This window comes from Rattus norvegicus, chromosome 1 (genome assembly GCF_021556685.1).
Source record: "Rattus norvegicus strain SHRSP/BbbUtx chromosome 1, alternate assembly SHRSP_T2T, whole genome shotgun sequence".
NCBI lineage: Eukaryota > Metazoa > Chordata > Mammalia > Rodentia > Muridae > Rattus > Rattus norvegicus.
Window position 1 is genome coordinate 146083528 of NC_141534.1, and position 16131 is coordinate 146099658.

Here is a 16131-nt window from a genome sequence, read left to right on the forward strand (position 1 = left end):
TGGTTAAGAGCCCTTGCAATTCCCAGCACACTAGCCCACAGCTCACAGTAGGCCCAGCTCCAGAGAATCTGAAGCCTCTGGACTCTGTGGGTACCTACACTCACCTGCACACACCCACATGCAAGCGTATACACCTATTTGTGATTAAACATAATAAAATAGATCTTTAAAAAATACATACAGAAAGGTGTTGAACCTGCATCCCCAACAAATGGATATTTCACCAGCAAATTATGTATACTTTAAAAAAATATTTATGGACTGGAGAGATGGCTCAGAGGCTAAGAGCACTAACTTGTTGTCCTAAGTTCAATTCCCAGCAACCACATGGTGGCTCACAACCATCTGTAATGAGATCTGATGCCTTCTTCTGGTGTGTCTGAAGACAGCTACAATGTACTCATATATAATAAATAAATAAATAAATCTTTAAAAATATTTATTTTATGTGTACAAGTGTTCTTCACACATGTATGTATATGCACCACAGGCATGCCAGGTACTGAGGTCAGAAAATGGCATCAGACTTTTTTTTTTTTTTTTTTTTTTTTCCCGGAGCTGGGGACCGAACCCAGGGCCTTGTGCTTGCTAGGCAAGCGCTCGGCATCAGACTTTCTGAAGTTATAGTTGTGGTTGGTTGTGAGCCACCAATGGATACTGGGTAAGAGGAACAACTGATCTTAGCCACTGAATGGCTACCATCCTACCATCCAGCCCTACCACCCACCTTTTTGAGACAGAGTCTCACTATGTATCCCTGAATGGCCTGGAACTTACTGTATAGAGCTAGTTAGCTTTAAAGGCGAAATGTAACATGCCCAGCTCTTCTATTACCACTGCCACATTTAACCAAGTGAAAAACAGAAACTTAGAAACAACGACATAAACAGGTAGTAAGAAGGTTTTGCATGCTTAATTGTTATCTTTTTTAAGGCACAGTTTTATAATGTAGCCCACCTGTCTCAGACTGACTCATAAGAACATGCCAATGTGACCGGCTTTCATATTATCCCTAAAGCTAATATTTCAAACTACAATAAACATTTAGGTTAAGGCCTATGGTTCTTTATCCTTATTTAAAAAAAAAAATCTGTTTCAGATAACCTCCCGTGGCGTGGTGGTACATACTGTAATCCCAACACTTTGAAGTTTGAGACAGGAGGACCCAGGAGAGTTTAAGGCCAACTGGGCTACATATTAAATCCTTTTATTAAAAATAAAACAATGACGACAGAAATCTAATAATTCTCATTAATTCTGAGATTTATCCAGACAACTAAAGTGTAAGATTTGATCAAACTATTCTCTTTTAGGGGGTTGGAGAGATGGCTCAGTGGTTAAGAGCACTGATTGCTTTTCCAGAGATCCTGAGTTCAAATCCCAGCAACCACGTGGTGGCTCACAACCATCTGTAATGAGATCTGATGTCCTCTTCTGGGGTGTCTGAAGACAGCCACAGTGTACTTATATATAATAAATACATAAATCTTTAAAAGACTTGTTCTTTTTATTTCAAAATATGGCTGACAAGGTATCATTCTGGAAATGGTGTCATCTTCATTATTTCTATGTGTTATGATTACATTATTAACATTAATAATATGTGGCTTTATTACAGGAGTTTTATTAAGGCCATAAGCCTTTTTAAAGTCACTTAAATTAAAACTCAGATAATCCAAACTCTCCCTAATCTGGTATCAATATAAGAAACACATATGAGGGGCTGAAGGGATGGCTCAGTGGCCTAAAGAACTTGTTCCACTTGCTGAAGATCTGGGTTCAATTCCCATCATTCAGTGCTGACTCACAGCCAGCTGCGACTCCATTTCCAGGGATCCTATTCCAATCTCTGAGCACAGTATGAACATATGGGCAAAGCACTCATACACACAAAATTTAAAAAAAAAAAAAAAAAAGTAAAAAAGCCACTGGCCAGAGATGGGACTAAAAGGGAGCATGCTTGCCAAGAACATGCCAGGCTGGGAGTTCCATCCCTAGCAACACTCCCATGATCCTACATACAATAAAGTTAAAAGGAAAGTGGTGGGGTGGAGGAGTGGGGGTGGGGGGCACATATGAGTGTTGGAGATGTTGGTTCAGCGCTTGGCTGTCCAGCATTCAGGAAGCCTTGGGTTTGATCCCCAATACCCCATAAACCAGGTTTGGGGGGGGGGATGTCTACAGTCCCAACACTGGGAAGGTGGAGCAAGGTGATCAGAAGTTCAAGGTACAGTTTGAGGCCAATTTGGAATATAAGAGAAAGTCACAAAAACAAGCACGCAACAAAATCAAGTAAAAAACAACCCAATATGTCACAAAAATACTAATGTCTATTAATGGATGAGATGTAAGAAGGCAGGTGCTGGGAATCGGACGTTCTAGTGTGATTTTTCAGTACCCATTGAACTGGCTTAGGTACTCTCTGGTGTGTTCACTCCTTAGTTTGTAAAACAGCCTCCCAGGTGCTCTGCAGACTCCTGGTTTACCTCGCTGCTTCTGTTTTAACTCTTTTAGGTATCTTTAATATTGCATTTTCCCACCTGGGACCCACAGTGCTCTTTCTGAAACATGAGATCTGTTACTTCCCTTTCTTCCCTACAACTCCTCCCTGCCTTCCCGTCCTTTACAATAGAATATCCGAGTGCTAAGTAGCCTTGCTAAGTACGCCCCCGCCCCCCGCTGGCCTGGAATCCACGAGTCTCACCTCCGCCTTCTGAGTTTGGGGATTTTTGAAATGTATTTTTCGTCTTTTTACAGAAAAAAAATTAAGCCCTCGGTTAAAGGATTCTGTTCCCTAAAAGGCTTAAGAGTAGTTAGTCTAAAGCGAGTTTGACTCATCCCAAACCCCTTCCTGTGCACATCCCAGGCTTCAGGGTTCTAGTAAACATGCCCCGCCTCTGGCAGGCGACTTATACTCTCACACGCGCGCGCGCGCGCACACACACACACACCCCGACCAACGCGCACTCACACGCGCACACACACACAGACACACAACTCTCCCCACCCCTCCATATACATTCACACACTCACACACCTCTGTGCACAGTGGCCCAAACGCGGGCTTCCGTGCCCACCGCCACGCCCCCGAAGTACCGCCTCTTTAAATTTTAAAACGAAGGCTCAAGCCAATGAGAACTAAATTTCTCCCGGAACTCAGCGCCCCGCCCACCGCCACACCCTCCACCAATCAAGCGGAGGTTTTCCACACGCCTTCCAGTTAGGCTTAAAAATGGAAGTGCTTACGTAACTTACGTTCAGCCGGCAGCCAATAGGAGCGGAGCTTGGAAACCACCTCCTCCAATAGCAGCAGTTGTCGGAGAGCGCGGGAGCCTTCGGAGCAGGGCCTCAGAGGAGCGGGCAATGGCGCTGGTTCTCTGAAGAGAGTGCTTTACCCCAGGAAGGGCAACGCGGGGCCGGGCGGAGGGAGTCCCGTGGCGGCCGAGATGGCCTGCTGTCACAAAGTGATGCTGCTGGTGGACACTGCGGGCGACGCTGCTCGCCATAGCTCCGCCCGGCGCGCCGCCCTCCGTCTCCTAACTTACCTGAGCTGCCGCTTCGGCCTGGCCAGGGTCCACTGGACCTTCAAGTTCTTCGACTCTCAGGGGGCGCGAAACCGGCCCTCCCGCGTGTCCGACTTCCGCGAACTGGGGAGCCGCTCCTGGGAGGACTTCGAGGAGGAGCTGGAGGCCAGGCTCGGGGATCGCCCTCCCGGAGCTCACCTGCCCGGCCCCACGCCCAGGGCCACCCACACGCACGGTGCCCTGATGGAGACGCTGCTCGATTACCAGTGGGACCGGCCGGAGATCACGTCGCCCACTAAGCCGATCCTGCGAAGTAGCGGGAGGAGGTTGCTGGACGCCGACAGCGAGGCCAAGGAGGCCGAGACCGCGCTCGGGGGCTTTGGGAACGCCGTCTTCCTCCTGGCGCCCTGTCCGCACTCACAGAGGGAGCTGCTTCAGTTCGTGTCCGGGTGCGAGGCCCAGGCTCAACGCGTGCCGCTCACCCCCAAGCAGCTGATGGAAAAGGTGTTGCCCAAGAGAGTCCAGGAGGTCATGATCGCCCGAAATATAACCTTGTACTGGGTGGACACCACCGAGCGATCTAAGGTAAGGGGAGAGCAGTCTTGATCCAGTACACAGCTCCTCGACAGTTGAAATTGTCAGGCTCTGTAAAGTGCCATAGACCCAGAATGAACCCTGTGTTCTTTCCGAAGGAAACCCTTGCGGGTCACAAAGGACAGATTTTCCTCCACCCAGATCTCCATGGGTAGATTCTGGGTACCTACTAAATATAAGTGGAAGAGCTTCTGCGCTTTGGTACCAGTGTGCTTTTGCGTACTTAGTTTTACACAGCATTTGTATTCCAGCATGTGGAAGCCTGGTTCAGCCAGGCTACAGGGCTTGACCGATTGTTTTGTCTTGTACTGCTGTGTCTTCCTTGACCTCTAATCCTCTCACTCTAAGGCAATAGAAACTTCTCTTAACGTTTGTTGTTGGCTCGCCCTGATGGCCACCCAGCCCCCCACCTTTAATCCCAGCACTCAGGATGCAGAGAGAGTCAGGTGTATCTACCCCCTAGGTCTATGCAGAGAGACCCTGTCTCTAAAACAAAAACAAAACCCCTTTGTTGTTGTGGCTGGCGCTCTTTCTCTATTCTGTTCCAGTTGGACACACCTGTCATTTTCCATTCATTCTAAAAATGCTACCTCAATGGTAGTGGCCCATGGAAAGCTGAAGCAGGTTAGCCACAGTTCAAGCCAGGGCTGCAAGGTCTTGTCTCAAAAAAAGCAAACAACAAAAATCTCAAAGCCAGCTACCAGGTCTTAACTCCGTTTTCTATTTCCCCACAATTGAACATTGTGAGTGTTAAGTAAATATTTGCTGATTAAATTAATCACTGTTCTACAAACTTAGTCTTAAAACAGCTAATAGTGTGTGTGTGTGTGTGTGTGTGTGTGTGTGTGTGTGTGTGTGCGTGCGCGCTTGTTAGTTTTGAAACAGACTGGTGTAGTGTAGTGGCCTGGAACTCTGTGTAATGGAGGATGACTTTAAACTCTTGGTCTCCTGCCTTCATATGTATATAAATTTTTCTTTCTGTTACATCATTTGGTAAAGATATATGCACTAATGAGCTACTCCATTAGGTACATCCTACCCTGTTTTAGGTGCTAGAGATATGGTGGGTAAATAAAGTGTATTTTCTAGTTCGGAAGATATATTAGGCAGATGAGCAAATCAGTGACGATTTCAAAACTTGTTCCAAAGAAAGGCTGGGTGAGGGGAGGGAGCTGGTTCTCGTACTTAGAGGTGTATGTAGGGGAAAAGGCCTTTCTTGCATGCTTGGATAGTGAATGAGGAAGAATGTGAAGCTGGGAAAGACTATTCTAGACTTAGAGAAGGTGTGTGTAAGGGTATGAGCTAAGAGTGAGCTTCGTATTACATACAGAAAGGCGAGGAGCCCAGAACCCAGAAAAGCAATGGGGAGATCGGCGAAGTTAGAAAGAAGTGGCCAGTCCCCCAGGCCAGGCTTGAAACGTTGGTTTTGTTCTGATCAATGAGAAGATTTAGAACGTGGTTTAAATGGGTGAGGAGCTTCCAGTTAATAGAACTGCGTAGCTCTAAACCAGGAGTTGGTTATACAGCAAGATTACAGATGAGAAATTAACAGTAGTCATACAGAATGTTAAAATTTAGGGCAAGAATTGGGGGTAAGAACATTTCCAAGAATTAATTTAAAACTTTAATTTTATTTTGCATGTGTGGGTGTTTTGTCTGCATGTATGTCTGTGAATTACCTGCAAGGCTGGTACCTATGAGAGCCAGAAAAGGGCCAGATTCTAGGGACTGGAGTTATCTGTGGTTTTGAGCTGCCATGTGGGTGCCAAGAATTAAACCTAGTTCCTCTGAAAGAGCAGACAATACTCTTTAACTGCGGAGCCATCCCTCCAGCTGTAATAAAAATATGTTAAAGCAGGTTGTTTGATCCATGCCTTTAATCCCAGCACTTAGGCAGAGGCCAGTGGATCTGAGTTCAAGGCCAGCCTGGTCTACATCTTGAGTTCCAGGATAGTGAGACCCTAACTTGAAAACAAACAAACAAATATTAGGTGTATTAGGGCTGGAGATGGCTAAGGTTAGGAGCACTGATTGCTCTTCCAGAAGACCTGAATTCAATTCCCAGCACCAATGTGGTGGCTTACAACCTTTTGTAATCCCCCCTTCCCCCACCCCGGAATTTGACACCCCCTTTTGGCCTCCGAGGACATCAGACAGGCAAGTGGTGCACAGACATACATACAAGAGAAACACCTATATACATATAATAAATTTGTACACATAAACTAAAGATTTCCAATATAAATTGGGTATGGTGGAGTGCTTGGGAGAATTGTGTATAAGTAACACAGGTAAGTGAAAAGTCCTCTGTTAACTTTGCCTTTTATCAACAGACAGCCCCACCCTACCCTTCCAAGCTGCTCTTCTGGCTGAATCAGTTTCAGTAGATTTGTGTCTAGTGACATCTGAACTAGTTTGCTGTTCTTTCACATAACAGTGAACTACATGGATGATAACAGATTAATCAATTGGTTAATTAATTTCTATTTACTGTTTCAGCACTTCGAAACTTCCAAGATTGCTGTGCATGACTGAAAGAAAACTTTGAGACCAATACATCCCTGGTTTTTTGTTTCGTTTTGTTTTTAAAGACAAGGCCTGTGGTATATATAGCTCAGGTTGTGATTTAGCCTCCCAAATGCAGTGGCATTTAATTGACCTATCAAGGTTCATGAAAGTGTCATTTTTAAAAACATCAAGTCAGTTTCATTCTTGGTGGATGTCTCTGTCATCGTCTTGCTTGTATTTGTGGTCAAGTCCTGCTCCTCTTTGAACTTGGATATAATGGATGGTTGGGGGCTGAGTGGGATGACCTTGAAGACCCTTCCAGCTCGTATCCTCACATGTCTATGGCAGTTATAGTTTAGAGTTACTAACGGTGGTGTAGGGTAGTTGATCTGATTTCATATCCCATAATGGTATTGCCATGTTACACAATGCTACCAAATAGTTTATGTTGCTGCTGTTTAATTCCACCAGTCTGTTTTCCTTCTATTTCCTGTGTAGCCCGCCTGCATTATGTCTGTGCATTACTTGTGTGTTTGGTGCCCTGGAGGTCAGAAAAAGGTGGAACTGAGTTACAGACAGCTGTAAGCTGCCACGTCCGTGCTGGGAATTGAATCTAGGTTCTTTGGAAGAGCAAACAGTGCTCTTAAGCATTGAGCCATCATCTCTCCACCCCCAAGTTCACCAGTCTTAAAGGAACTAGAAGACACTGTGTCTCAACCATTCTTTGTCACACAGAGGTGGCACAATAAAAGTTTGTTGGAAAATGTTGCTTGATTATCAGCATTCTCTGAGTGAAGCAGAGAGGCAATGTTTTGACAAAGCAGGAGTTTCCACTGATAGAGAAGTATAATAAGCACCCAGTTGGTAAAGAGGCACAGGAGGTACAACCGGAAAGACATTTCGATGTTACACATTTCCATAACATAAAATGTGACTTGTTTAAGACACAAAGCTTTATGCACCGATGGTTGATGGAGAAGTTGCTGAGTTTGGTTTTAAAGGGCTTTATGGCAGTGCTAGAGTTATTTTTCCCCAAAGCAGGAAGCGTAAAGGTTATTAGCATGATGAGATCTCTGATCCAGATGGATACACTTTAAGTCATAGAGGCAGGAGTTAGAGGCAATCTGTGTAAGACTTCATCAAGGCCAGGTGTTTTCTTAATTCCAACACTTGGGAAACTGAGGCAAGAGGACTTTAAGTTTAGGCCCTTTTGGAGTATACGGAGAGATCCTGACTCAAATTAGCCTAAATAAATTAATATTAATTATTTTAAAAGATTTAGTTGAGCCTAATGGTATAGACCTGTAGTCTATCTAGGCTGTTTTCAAGGCAGATGGAAAGTTCAGATCCTTCCTGCTTTATATAGTGAGTTCAAGTCTAGCCTGGGTAACTTGATGAGACCCTGTTTAAAATGGAAAGTAGTTGGGCTAGAGAAGTGGCTCAGAGGTTAAGAATGTTTGCTGCTCTTCCCTGAGTTCAGGTTCTAGCACCCATGTTAGGCAGTTAATAACTGTATGTAATACTAGCTGGCCTCTGAGGATACCCACACACACTGCATACAGGTATTACATATAAATAAAAAATGAAGTCTTTTTAAAACATGAAAAGCAGTAGAAAGAGGGCTAAGTTTTGAAAAGCCAAGTTTTGTCTTTATGTGTATGTGCATACTCATTAGTGTATCACGTGCATGGGAAGGCACAAGACAACAGGGTGTCGTTCCTCAAGTGGAACTCAGCAAGTAGGTTAGCCAGCCAGAGCATATCAAGGACACATCTGTCTCTGTTTCTCAGTGCTTGTGTCCCTGTGCTTGGCTTTTTTACATGGGTTCTAGGGTTTGAATTCAAGTCCTGTGATTAAAAGCAAGCACTTGATTGATATGTCCCTAGTACTCTAGTTTCTTGAAGGTATATTATGTGGTAATTAAGTTCTTGAGCTATGTAGTAATAGATTATAGGTGTTATTTGTACTTAGGTCAACAGACACATTAATTGTGTAATTTGACCCTTTAATAATATTTCTCTATTTCCTCTAGTTTATTCATTAATTTTTTTCTGTAACTTATCTGTTTCTTTGTCATGTTTATTTTAGTTGTGGGCTTCCCCAGACCACACTGGATACTGGACAGTTTGTGAACTGCTCCACCACGGAGGAGGCACCATCTTGCCTGCTGAAACTTGGAACCTGGGTTTTACTAAAGCCAGGGAAACAGTGCTGCCATGTGGTGGCGAGCTGTCACCTGGACCTCACCTCTCCCCATGGATCTCAGCTCTGCCAATAGATGCCACTGTAAACTGTTTGCTATATAATTCTGAGTATGAAGCCTCATTTCCACGAGTTGAAGGAACATTATTTCTCCCTGTTAAAGGTAAGCATATAAATTCTTTTTTTTAAAATCTTTTTTCTTTGAGGCATACTTACCAATTTCTTTAGTATTTCCTATAGCCTGATACTCAATTAATGGTTATAATTGAAAGGACTAAAAGATCTGTAAGCAAAATCAGACACTACAGGAAGCCTAAACTGTGGTGCGACTGCCAGTGCATGCATTAAAAAAAAATGGGGGTGGGGGCTGGAGAGATGGCTCAGTGGTTAAGAGCACTGACTGCTCTTCCAGAGGTCGTGAGTTCAAATCCTAGCAACTACATGGTGGCTCACAACCATCTGTAATGGAATCTGATACCCTCTTCTGGTGTGTCTGAAGACAACTACACTGTATTTATATACATTAAATAAGTCAATCTTAAAAAAAAAAAATGGGGGTGAGGGTGATTACAGAGGATTTTTCAGTCTTTCCAAAAGAAGGGTAATATTGGTCAGATACCCAAACACATGGGTATTAGGATATCATTGCCTTGTAGAAGAAATTGATAAATTAGAGATCATATAGAAAGAGAACGATTACAGAAGAAAGAAATTATAAAGCCTCCAAATGGTACAGGAAAAGCCAGATCTTCACAGATTTGTTTGCCATGATTGCTGCATGGTGAGGCTCATTTCTGAGTATATCATAGATTCACATGGAAATACTGCATAGAGATGTAGTCTTTAAACTACGTTGTAATTATGGGCACCTTGAGGATTTTTAGGTTTGATGTTTTTTTTCCGGAGCTGGGGACCGAACCCAGGACCTTGCGCTTCCTAGGTAAGCGCTCTACCACTGAGCTAAATCCCCAGCCCTTTTTTGTTTTTAAGGTCTCAAGCTGGTTTTAGATTCGCTAGCTTTGAACTTCTGGTCAAATTGCCTCCACCTCCCAAGTGGTGGGCTTACAGGTATATGATCTAAGAGTTGGCCAGTTTAAGAGTATTTTGGGGCTTGGTCTTAACTCTTCTAGAGGTCCTGAGTTCAATTCCCAGCAATGACATGGTGGCTCACAATCCTCTATAAAGGGATCTGATGCCCTCTTTTGGGTTGTAGGTATACATGCAGACACAGCACTCATACATTAAAAAAAAACAACAAAAAAAAAAAACCAAAAAACCCCCCCAGTTCCAGGAGATCCAATATCCTCTTCAGACCTTCAAGGGCACTAGGCACTCACGTGGTGCATATACATACACATAACATGCATGAACACTCATATACATAAAGGGGAAAAATTAAAGAGTACTTTTGTTTGAGTAATTTTCCATTCATCTTTAGAATATATCCTTTTTTTCTTTCTTTTTTGAATAAGATTTATTTATTTTATGTATGTGAGTACACAGTAGCTGTCTTCAGACACACCAGAAGAGGGCATCAGATCCCATTACAGATGGTTGTGAGCCACCATGTGGTTGCTGGGATTTGAACTCAGGACCTCAGGAAGAGCAGTCAGTGCTCTTAACCACTGAGCCATCTCTCCAGCCCCAATATATCCTTTTCATAAAATATAATAAATACACTGTCTTTTAAAGGATTATTTTTCTCATGGATCCCTTGGTACTTAACTCAGAGCCTACATATTAGACAATTACCTACCACTGAACCATCCCTAATCTTGCCAAAGTAGGTATTATTTCAGTTTTGTTTTTGAGTCTTTTCTGAGACAGGACCTCAGTGTGTAGCCCACATTGGCCTGAGCCACTCTCCTCTTCCCACCCAGGCACCCGAGAGCCACGATTGTGGACATTTACCACCACACTAATCAGAGGCTCTTGTTTTTTGTTAGTACTACTTGAGTACATATTTCCAAATCATAATTGATAAGTTCTGATACCATACCTATTTGTATAGTGCCTAATGAATCTTCTTTGATAGCTTGCAGACAACAGGCTAAGGGTTGATATGAAAACTGAGTGACAGTACCCATTGTCTGAACTAGAAATCTTGTTTCTTTGATTCTTACTCTGACATCTCTTTTAGAAATTTTCATATGTTAGAATTTTAATACTCTTTATTTCTAACAGGCAAAGAAATTCAAGAAACATGGGCAATCTGCCTGGAGCCTTTAGCTATGCATCAGAGACATTTTCAAAAGCCCGTCAGAATTTTCCTAAAAGGCTCAGTGACACAGTGGTCTCTCCCAATGAGCAGTGCTTTAGGCACTGACAACTGGATGCTACAAAGTCCAGAGGAACACAAGTCAACTCAAAGGCTGCTGTTTCAGGAGCTGGTAAGCAGGCTGACTGCTGAAGAATTCCATCTGGTAGGTGTCCACATGTCAGGGATTCTGTCTAATAGCACACTGGTGAGATGAGATGTACTTGTTCACAAAATGCCAAGGATCGCCTACCTAATACAGTCTCACTAAAACTGGTGGTGATTTTCAGATAATAGTGTTTTCACGGAAGCATATGACATGAAACCATTGTAAAATTGCATATACCATGAATCCAATTGAGTTAAAGACCCCCTGGGTTGGGGATTTAGCTCAGTGGTAGAGCGCTTGCCTAGCAAGCACAAGACCCTGGGTTCGGTCCCCAGCTCCGAAAAAAAGAAAAGGGGGAAAAAAAAAAAGTTAAAGACCCCGAATTTACATAGGAGAAAAGGTAGTTGGCCACACAGGATGGTTGTATGAGAATGAAATCATGGGTGCTTTCTCACTATTTAATAAATACTTTGATTTTAATGTATCTAAGAAAAAGCTGCTGCTGGGGCTGGAATGATGGCTCAGTGGTTAAGAACACTGACTGCTCTTCCGAGGTCCTGAGTTCAAATCCCAGCAACCACATAGTGGCTCACAGCTATCTGTAATGAGATCTGATGCCCTCTTCTGGTGTGTCTGAAGACAGCTACAGTGTACTCATATATAATAAATAAATAAATCTTTTTTTAAAAAAAGCTGCTGTCGTGTAAAAATAAAGAATAGTTACTCAAACTTGGAACTGTTCCGAAAAGGAACACAAGTGCACCCAGCTTTGTCTTTAAAATGATGGCTTGTGTGTTTGAGACAGGGTCTCAGCCCTATCTGGCCTGGAACTTGCTTTGTAGACAAGGCTGGCCCTGAATTCATAGGCCTGCCTTCCTCTGCCCCCCTGGGCTGGGATAAATGATATATAGGCACGACCCCCAGTTGTGATGGCTGTTTTTAAAGATGTATCTAGTAACTTCTTCCTACACCAATAGGTGCTCTTGAACACAGAGCTTTTTCCTCAATCTCAGTCCGTCCTCTGAAGTGGAAGTAACAATCATTTTAAACTGAGAGGTTGTTAAGATTGAACAAATGTGTAATGAGTGTATACTGTGCTTACTTGAGTTGCCATATACAAGATGGGAAAAAGGTGGGTGTGGATCTCTTTATTCTTTTCCCCACTGGAATAAATTTTGTTTTCCTGCTTTTCACTTTAAAACAAATACAGTTGGAAATATGCAGAGACAGAGCACGTGGTGGATGTCACCAGCAGTGTCAGCTTTTCTTATAGGCTGAGACTTGGGGACTCTATGGTTAGTAAATTTTCTTCTGTCTCTGTCAGACAACTGTTATTTAGTCTGCTCGTAGGCCACATTCTTTTAGGCATTTTGACCGTAAAATTTTCAGCTAATTAGTGTTTCTTTGTAGGTGGCCAGTGTGGATCCTGGTGACGGCTGGCCCCCCATCACGGGAATTATCTCCCCATTCTCTGCCAATGCCATGATTCTCACAGTGCTCCGAGCCAAAGAAGCTGAATTTCAAAGACATTTTCTCCAGACAGCTGTGACTGAAGGTTCCCAGGATGTAACTTCCCTGTTCTCAGATGCCGTGGATAGTGTACTGAATCAGGTTCATAATTCATTTGAAGATCCTGCTTCTTCTGGTACGTTTTTCCACCAGTAATTAGCATAGCAGGGGTAGTTTGCAATCCCTTCTAGCCTTTCCCATCATGTGTTTGGTGGAGTGCCAGCATGTTGTAAGTCAAATAAAAGTGAGCTGTAGGCAGTTCAGGTTGCTAGTTTTAGAAATCCTGGGGGTCTTCGGCTGAAGGTACTATGGAACACTGAAACTGGTGTAAGATGAGGCTAGCTCCCAGTACAGCTTATGACTATAAATGCAGATGAATGGATAGGACATAAACGGTGAAGGGAGATTTAAAAACCAAACAGGAAAAGAGGTTTAAAGAGAAGGGATATGGGTAATAAATGTACTAGGAAAGGATTAAAAGAATCCATATTTCTCTCATGTGGGATCTTTCTATATACAAGCATACATAGACGCATACATACATGCATGCATATGCACATGTGACGTGAAGGCAGGAGAACTGTTTGAAGGTGGGAAGGGACAGCAAACAGTTTAAGAAGGGAGTGATAAATATGAGCAAAGCTCAGTGATACATATATACAAGTGTCATAATGAAAACATTTTAAAAACTGAAAATACAGTGAAACCCATATTTTATACACTGAAGAATGAATTTCCTTTTCAAGATAGGGTTTATTTTTGTATCCCTAGCTGTCCTGGAGCTCGCTCTGTAGACCAGGATGGCCTCAAACTCACAGAGATCCACCCGCCTCTGCCTCTTGAGTGCTCGGACTAAAGATGTGCACCACCACTGCTGGGCTTGAAATTTTAATTTTAAAGCTTGGGGTGGAGAAGACTGCATGAGGACTGGAGTGATATGCTAGTGCTTGCTTAATAGCTGCCTACTCTTCTAGAAGATCTGGGTTTAATTCCCAGCACCCATATGGTGGCTCACAAATATATGTGACTCTAGTTCCAGGGGATGCAACACCTTCTGGCTTTTATAGATACTACACAGAAGTGGTACACAGGCACATGCAGGCAAAAACACCCATATACATAAAATTATAGACACACACACACACACACACACACACACACACACACACACACAACTTCAGGCAGGGCTATGGACATCTCAGGGGTTAGGATGGTTTCTGCCAAGCCTGAGAATATGAGTTTGATCACTGGACCATGTACAGACAGAACTGACGTGACAGCACATGCACATTGTCACATGTGCATGCATACATACACACAGTGATAATAATGAACAGCCTTTTAGAAAGGTATATTAAATTGTTAAGTAAACTGCTTTCTTTTGACTGAAAAGAATCACTTTATCATTCTTAAGAAATGAAAGAAGCTGGGCTGGAGAGATGGCTCAGTGGTTAAGAGCACCGACTGTTGGGGCTGGGGATTTAGCTCAGTGGTAGAGTGCTTACCTAGGAAGCACAAGGCCCTGGGTTCGGTCCCCAGCTCCGAAAAAAAGAACCAAAAAAAAAAAAAAAAAAAAAAAAAAAAGAGCACCGACTGTTCTTCAAAGGTCCTGAGTTCAAATCCCAGCAACCACATGGTGGCTCACAACCATCTGTAATGGGATCTGATGCCTTCTTCTGGTGTGTCTGAAGAGAGCTACAATGTATATAATTAATAAATAAATAAATAAATAAATAAATAAATAAATAAACCTTTAAAAAAAAGAACATTTAAAAAAAATGAATGAAGCTGTAATAGAAGGAAGTGAAAGCAAAGGTTGAGATTGGTTATTATAGAGATATGGGTGAATGACAAGAAAAAGAATAGTCAAACAGGCAGGCGTATGGGTAGGAAGAGTGTAGTAGATAATGCTGTGTTCTCTTGTATTTACATTAATTTGATTTAAATGTTACTGTTGCTTTTTGGGTAGGATAAAGTATTGGCATATTTAAAGCAATCACATATTAGTTTATTATCTTATTTGTCAATTGTGTATAGGCTATTTATTTGTAGAGTTTTGGAAACAGGTCAGAAAACTTTTGCAGTACTGTAAAACAGCACTGTGAGGTATTTTGCCAGTGTTCCATGCTCTAGTGTGGCTTGGTTTCTTGGAATATGTAAATCAGTTGATGACTTCATCCATACAGATGAGGTCCTACTGAGCTTATTCTGGTGCTGTAAACACTGTCTAACAGGCCTGTTCTAACAGAGTCTACGAGTCTGTAACTTAAGGTCGCAGCTTACTGGCTCAGATTTACCCACTTGATGCAGATGTGGCTCTACTCTGTTTTAGGCTGCTATTATGTTATTAGCACATTGTTTAGTAACTTTCCGAGAAGAGAAAAATAGTGTAGATTTAGCCAGGTGATGGTGGTGAATGCTCAATCTCACCGTTCAGGAGGCAGAGGTAGGTGGCTCTTTCTGAGTTCCAGAGCAAGTTGTAAGATATCCAGGGCTACACAGAGAATCCCTGTCTTGAAAGAAAAAAAAAAAGAAAAAAGAAAAAGAGAAATAGTATAGTTCTAAATACATTTAGAGGAATATTTCAAAAATAAGATGAAGGGTTATGTTAGTGATCAGAGCAAAGAGCTTCAAATTATGTTTACATTCCCACCCTCCACTCCTGCCTCAGACGAGAGAGACCTGGAGGAGTTGGAAATGAGAATGGCAGATGTTGTAACAATGAGCATTTGAAGAGAGTCAGTCCAGGGGAAAGCATGAGCTTGGATTCTCTCCTTGGCTCTGATGTCTTCTTCTGTTTTCTGTTCCTTTAGTCTCCCGTGTTCCAGAATGGGTCCAGCAGGAGCTTAGTCGTACCAGTCCCTGGAGTCCAGCTCTTGTCGAAAAGTGGTTTCCTTTCTCCAATGTCTGTGGTGCCACTTCAGACTTGATGGAATCATTTTTGTAAGACTTTATACATCTCTTTGTAGATTGGTCTTTGAAGTCAATAGTCAGATGTCAACAGGCTTGTTCTAAAGGAGTAATCACATCCTATAACAGTGTCACTACTTACACTGCAGATTTACCAACTTGGCGCAGTATGATGGGACTCTGTGTCTTTAGACGGCTTTAACATTACTGCTTTATTTCTTTTCTTTTTTTTCTCTCTCTTTTTTTTTCTCTCTTTTTTCTCTCTCTTTTTTTTTTTTTCTTTTTGGAGCTGGGGACTGAACTGAGGGCCTTGTGCTTGCTAGGCAAGCGCTCTACCACTGAGCTAAATCCCCAACCCCTGCTTTATTTCTTCTAAAAGGCACTTTTAAAATGAAGGAGATCTCTGAGAATAGAGAAACAACATAATTTAAATGCATTTAGAGGATTATTTCAGTCAAATATAAATAAACACTTACATAGTATATAAACACACATCTCTCAGTTACTATTCTGTTGCT

The 16131-nt window shown here is 42.6% G+C and overlaps 1 protein-coding gene across 1 annotated transcript in view; it reads left to right on the plus strand.

Annotated features, from left to right (window-relative positions):
• Window positions 1-3330: 3330 nt before the first annotated feature.
• Window positions 3331-16131, plus strand: part of Ticrr (TOPBP1-interacting checkpoint and replication regulator) — a 41938-nt gene continuing 29137 nt past the window's right edge. Inside the window, 5 exon segments of the mRNA NM_001432258.1 lie at window positions 3331-4109; window positions 8715-8991; window positions 11013-11251; window positions 12605-12839; window positions 15517-15646. Coding sequence (NP_001419187.1) covers window positions 3447-4109; window positions 8715-8991; window positions 11013-11251; window positions 12605-12839; window positions 15517-15646 — 1544 coding nt within the window. The 5' untranslated portion in view covers window positions 3331-3446.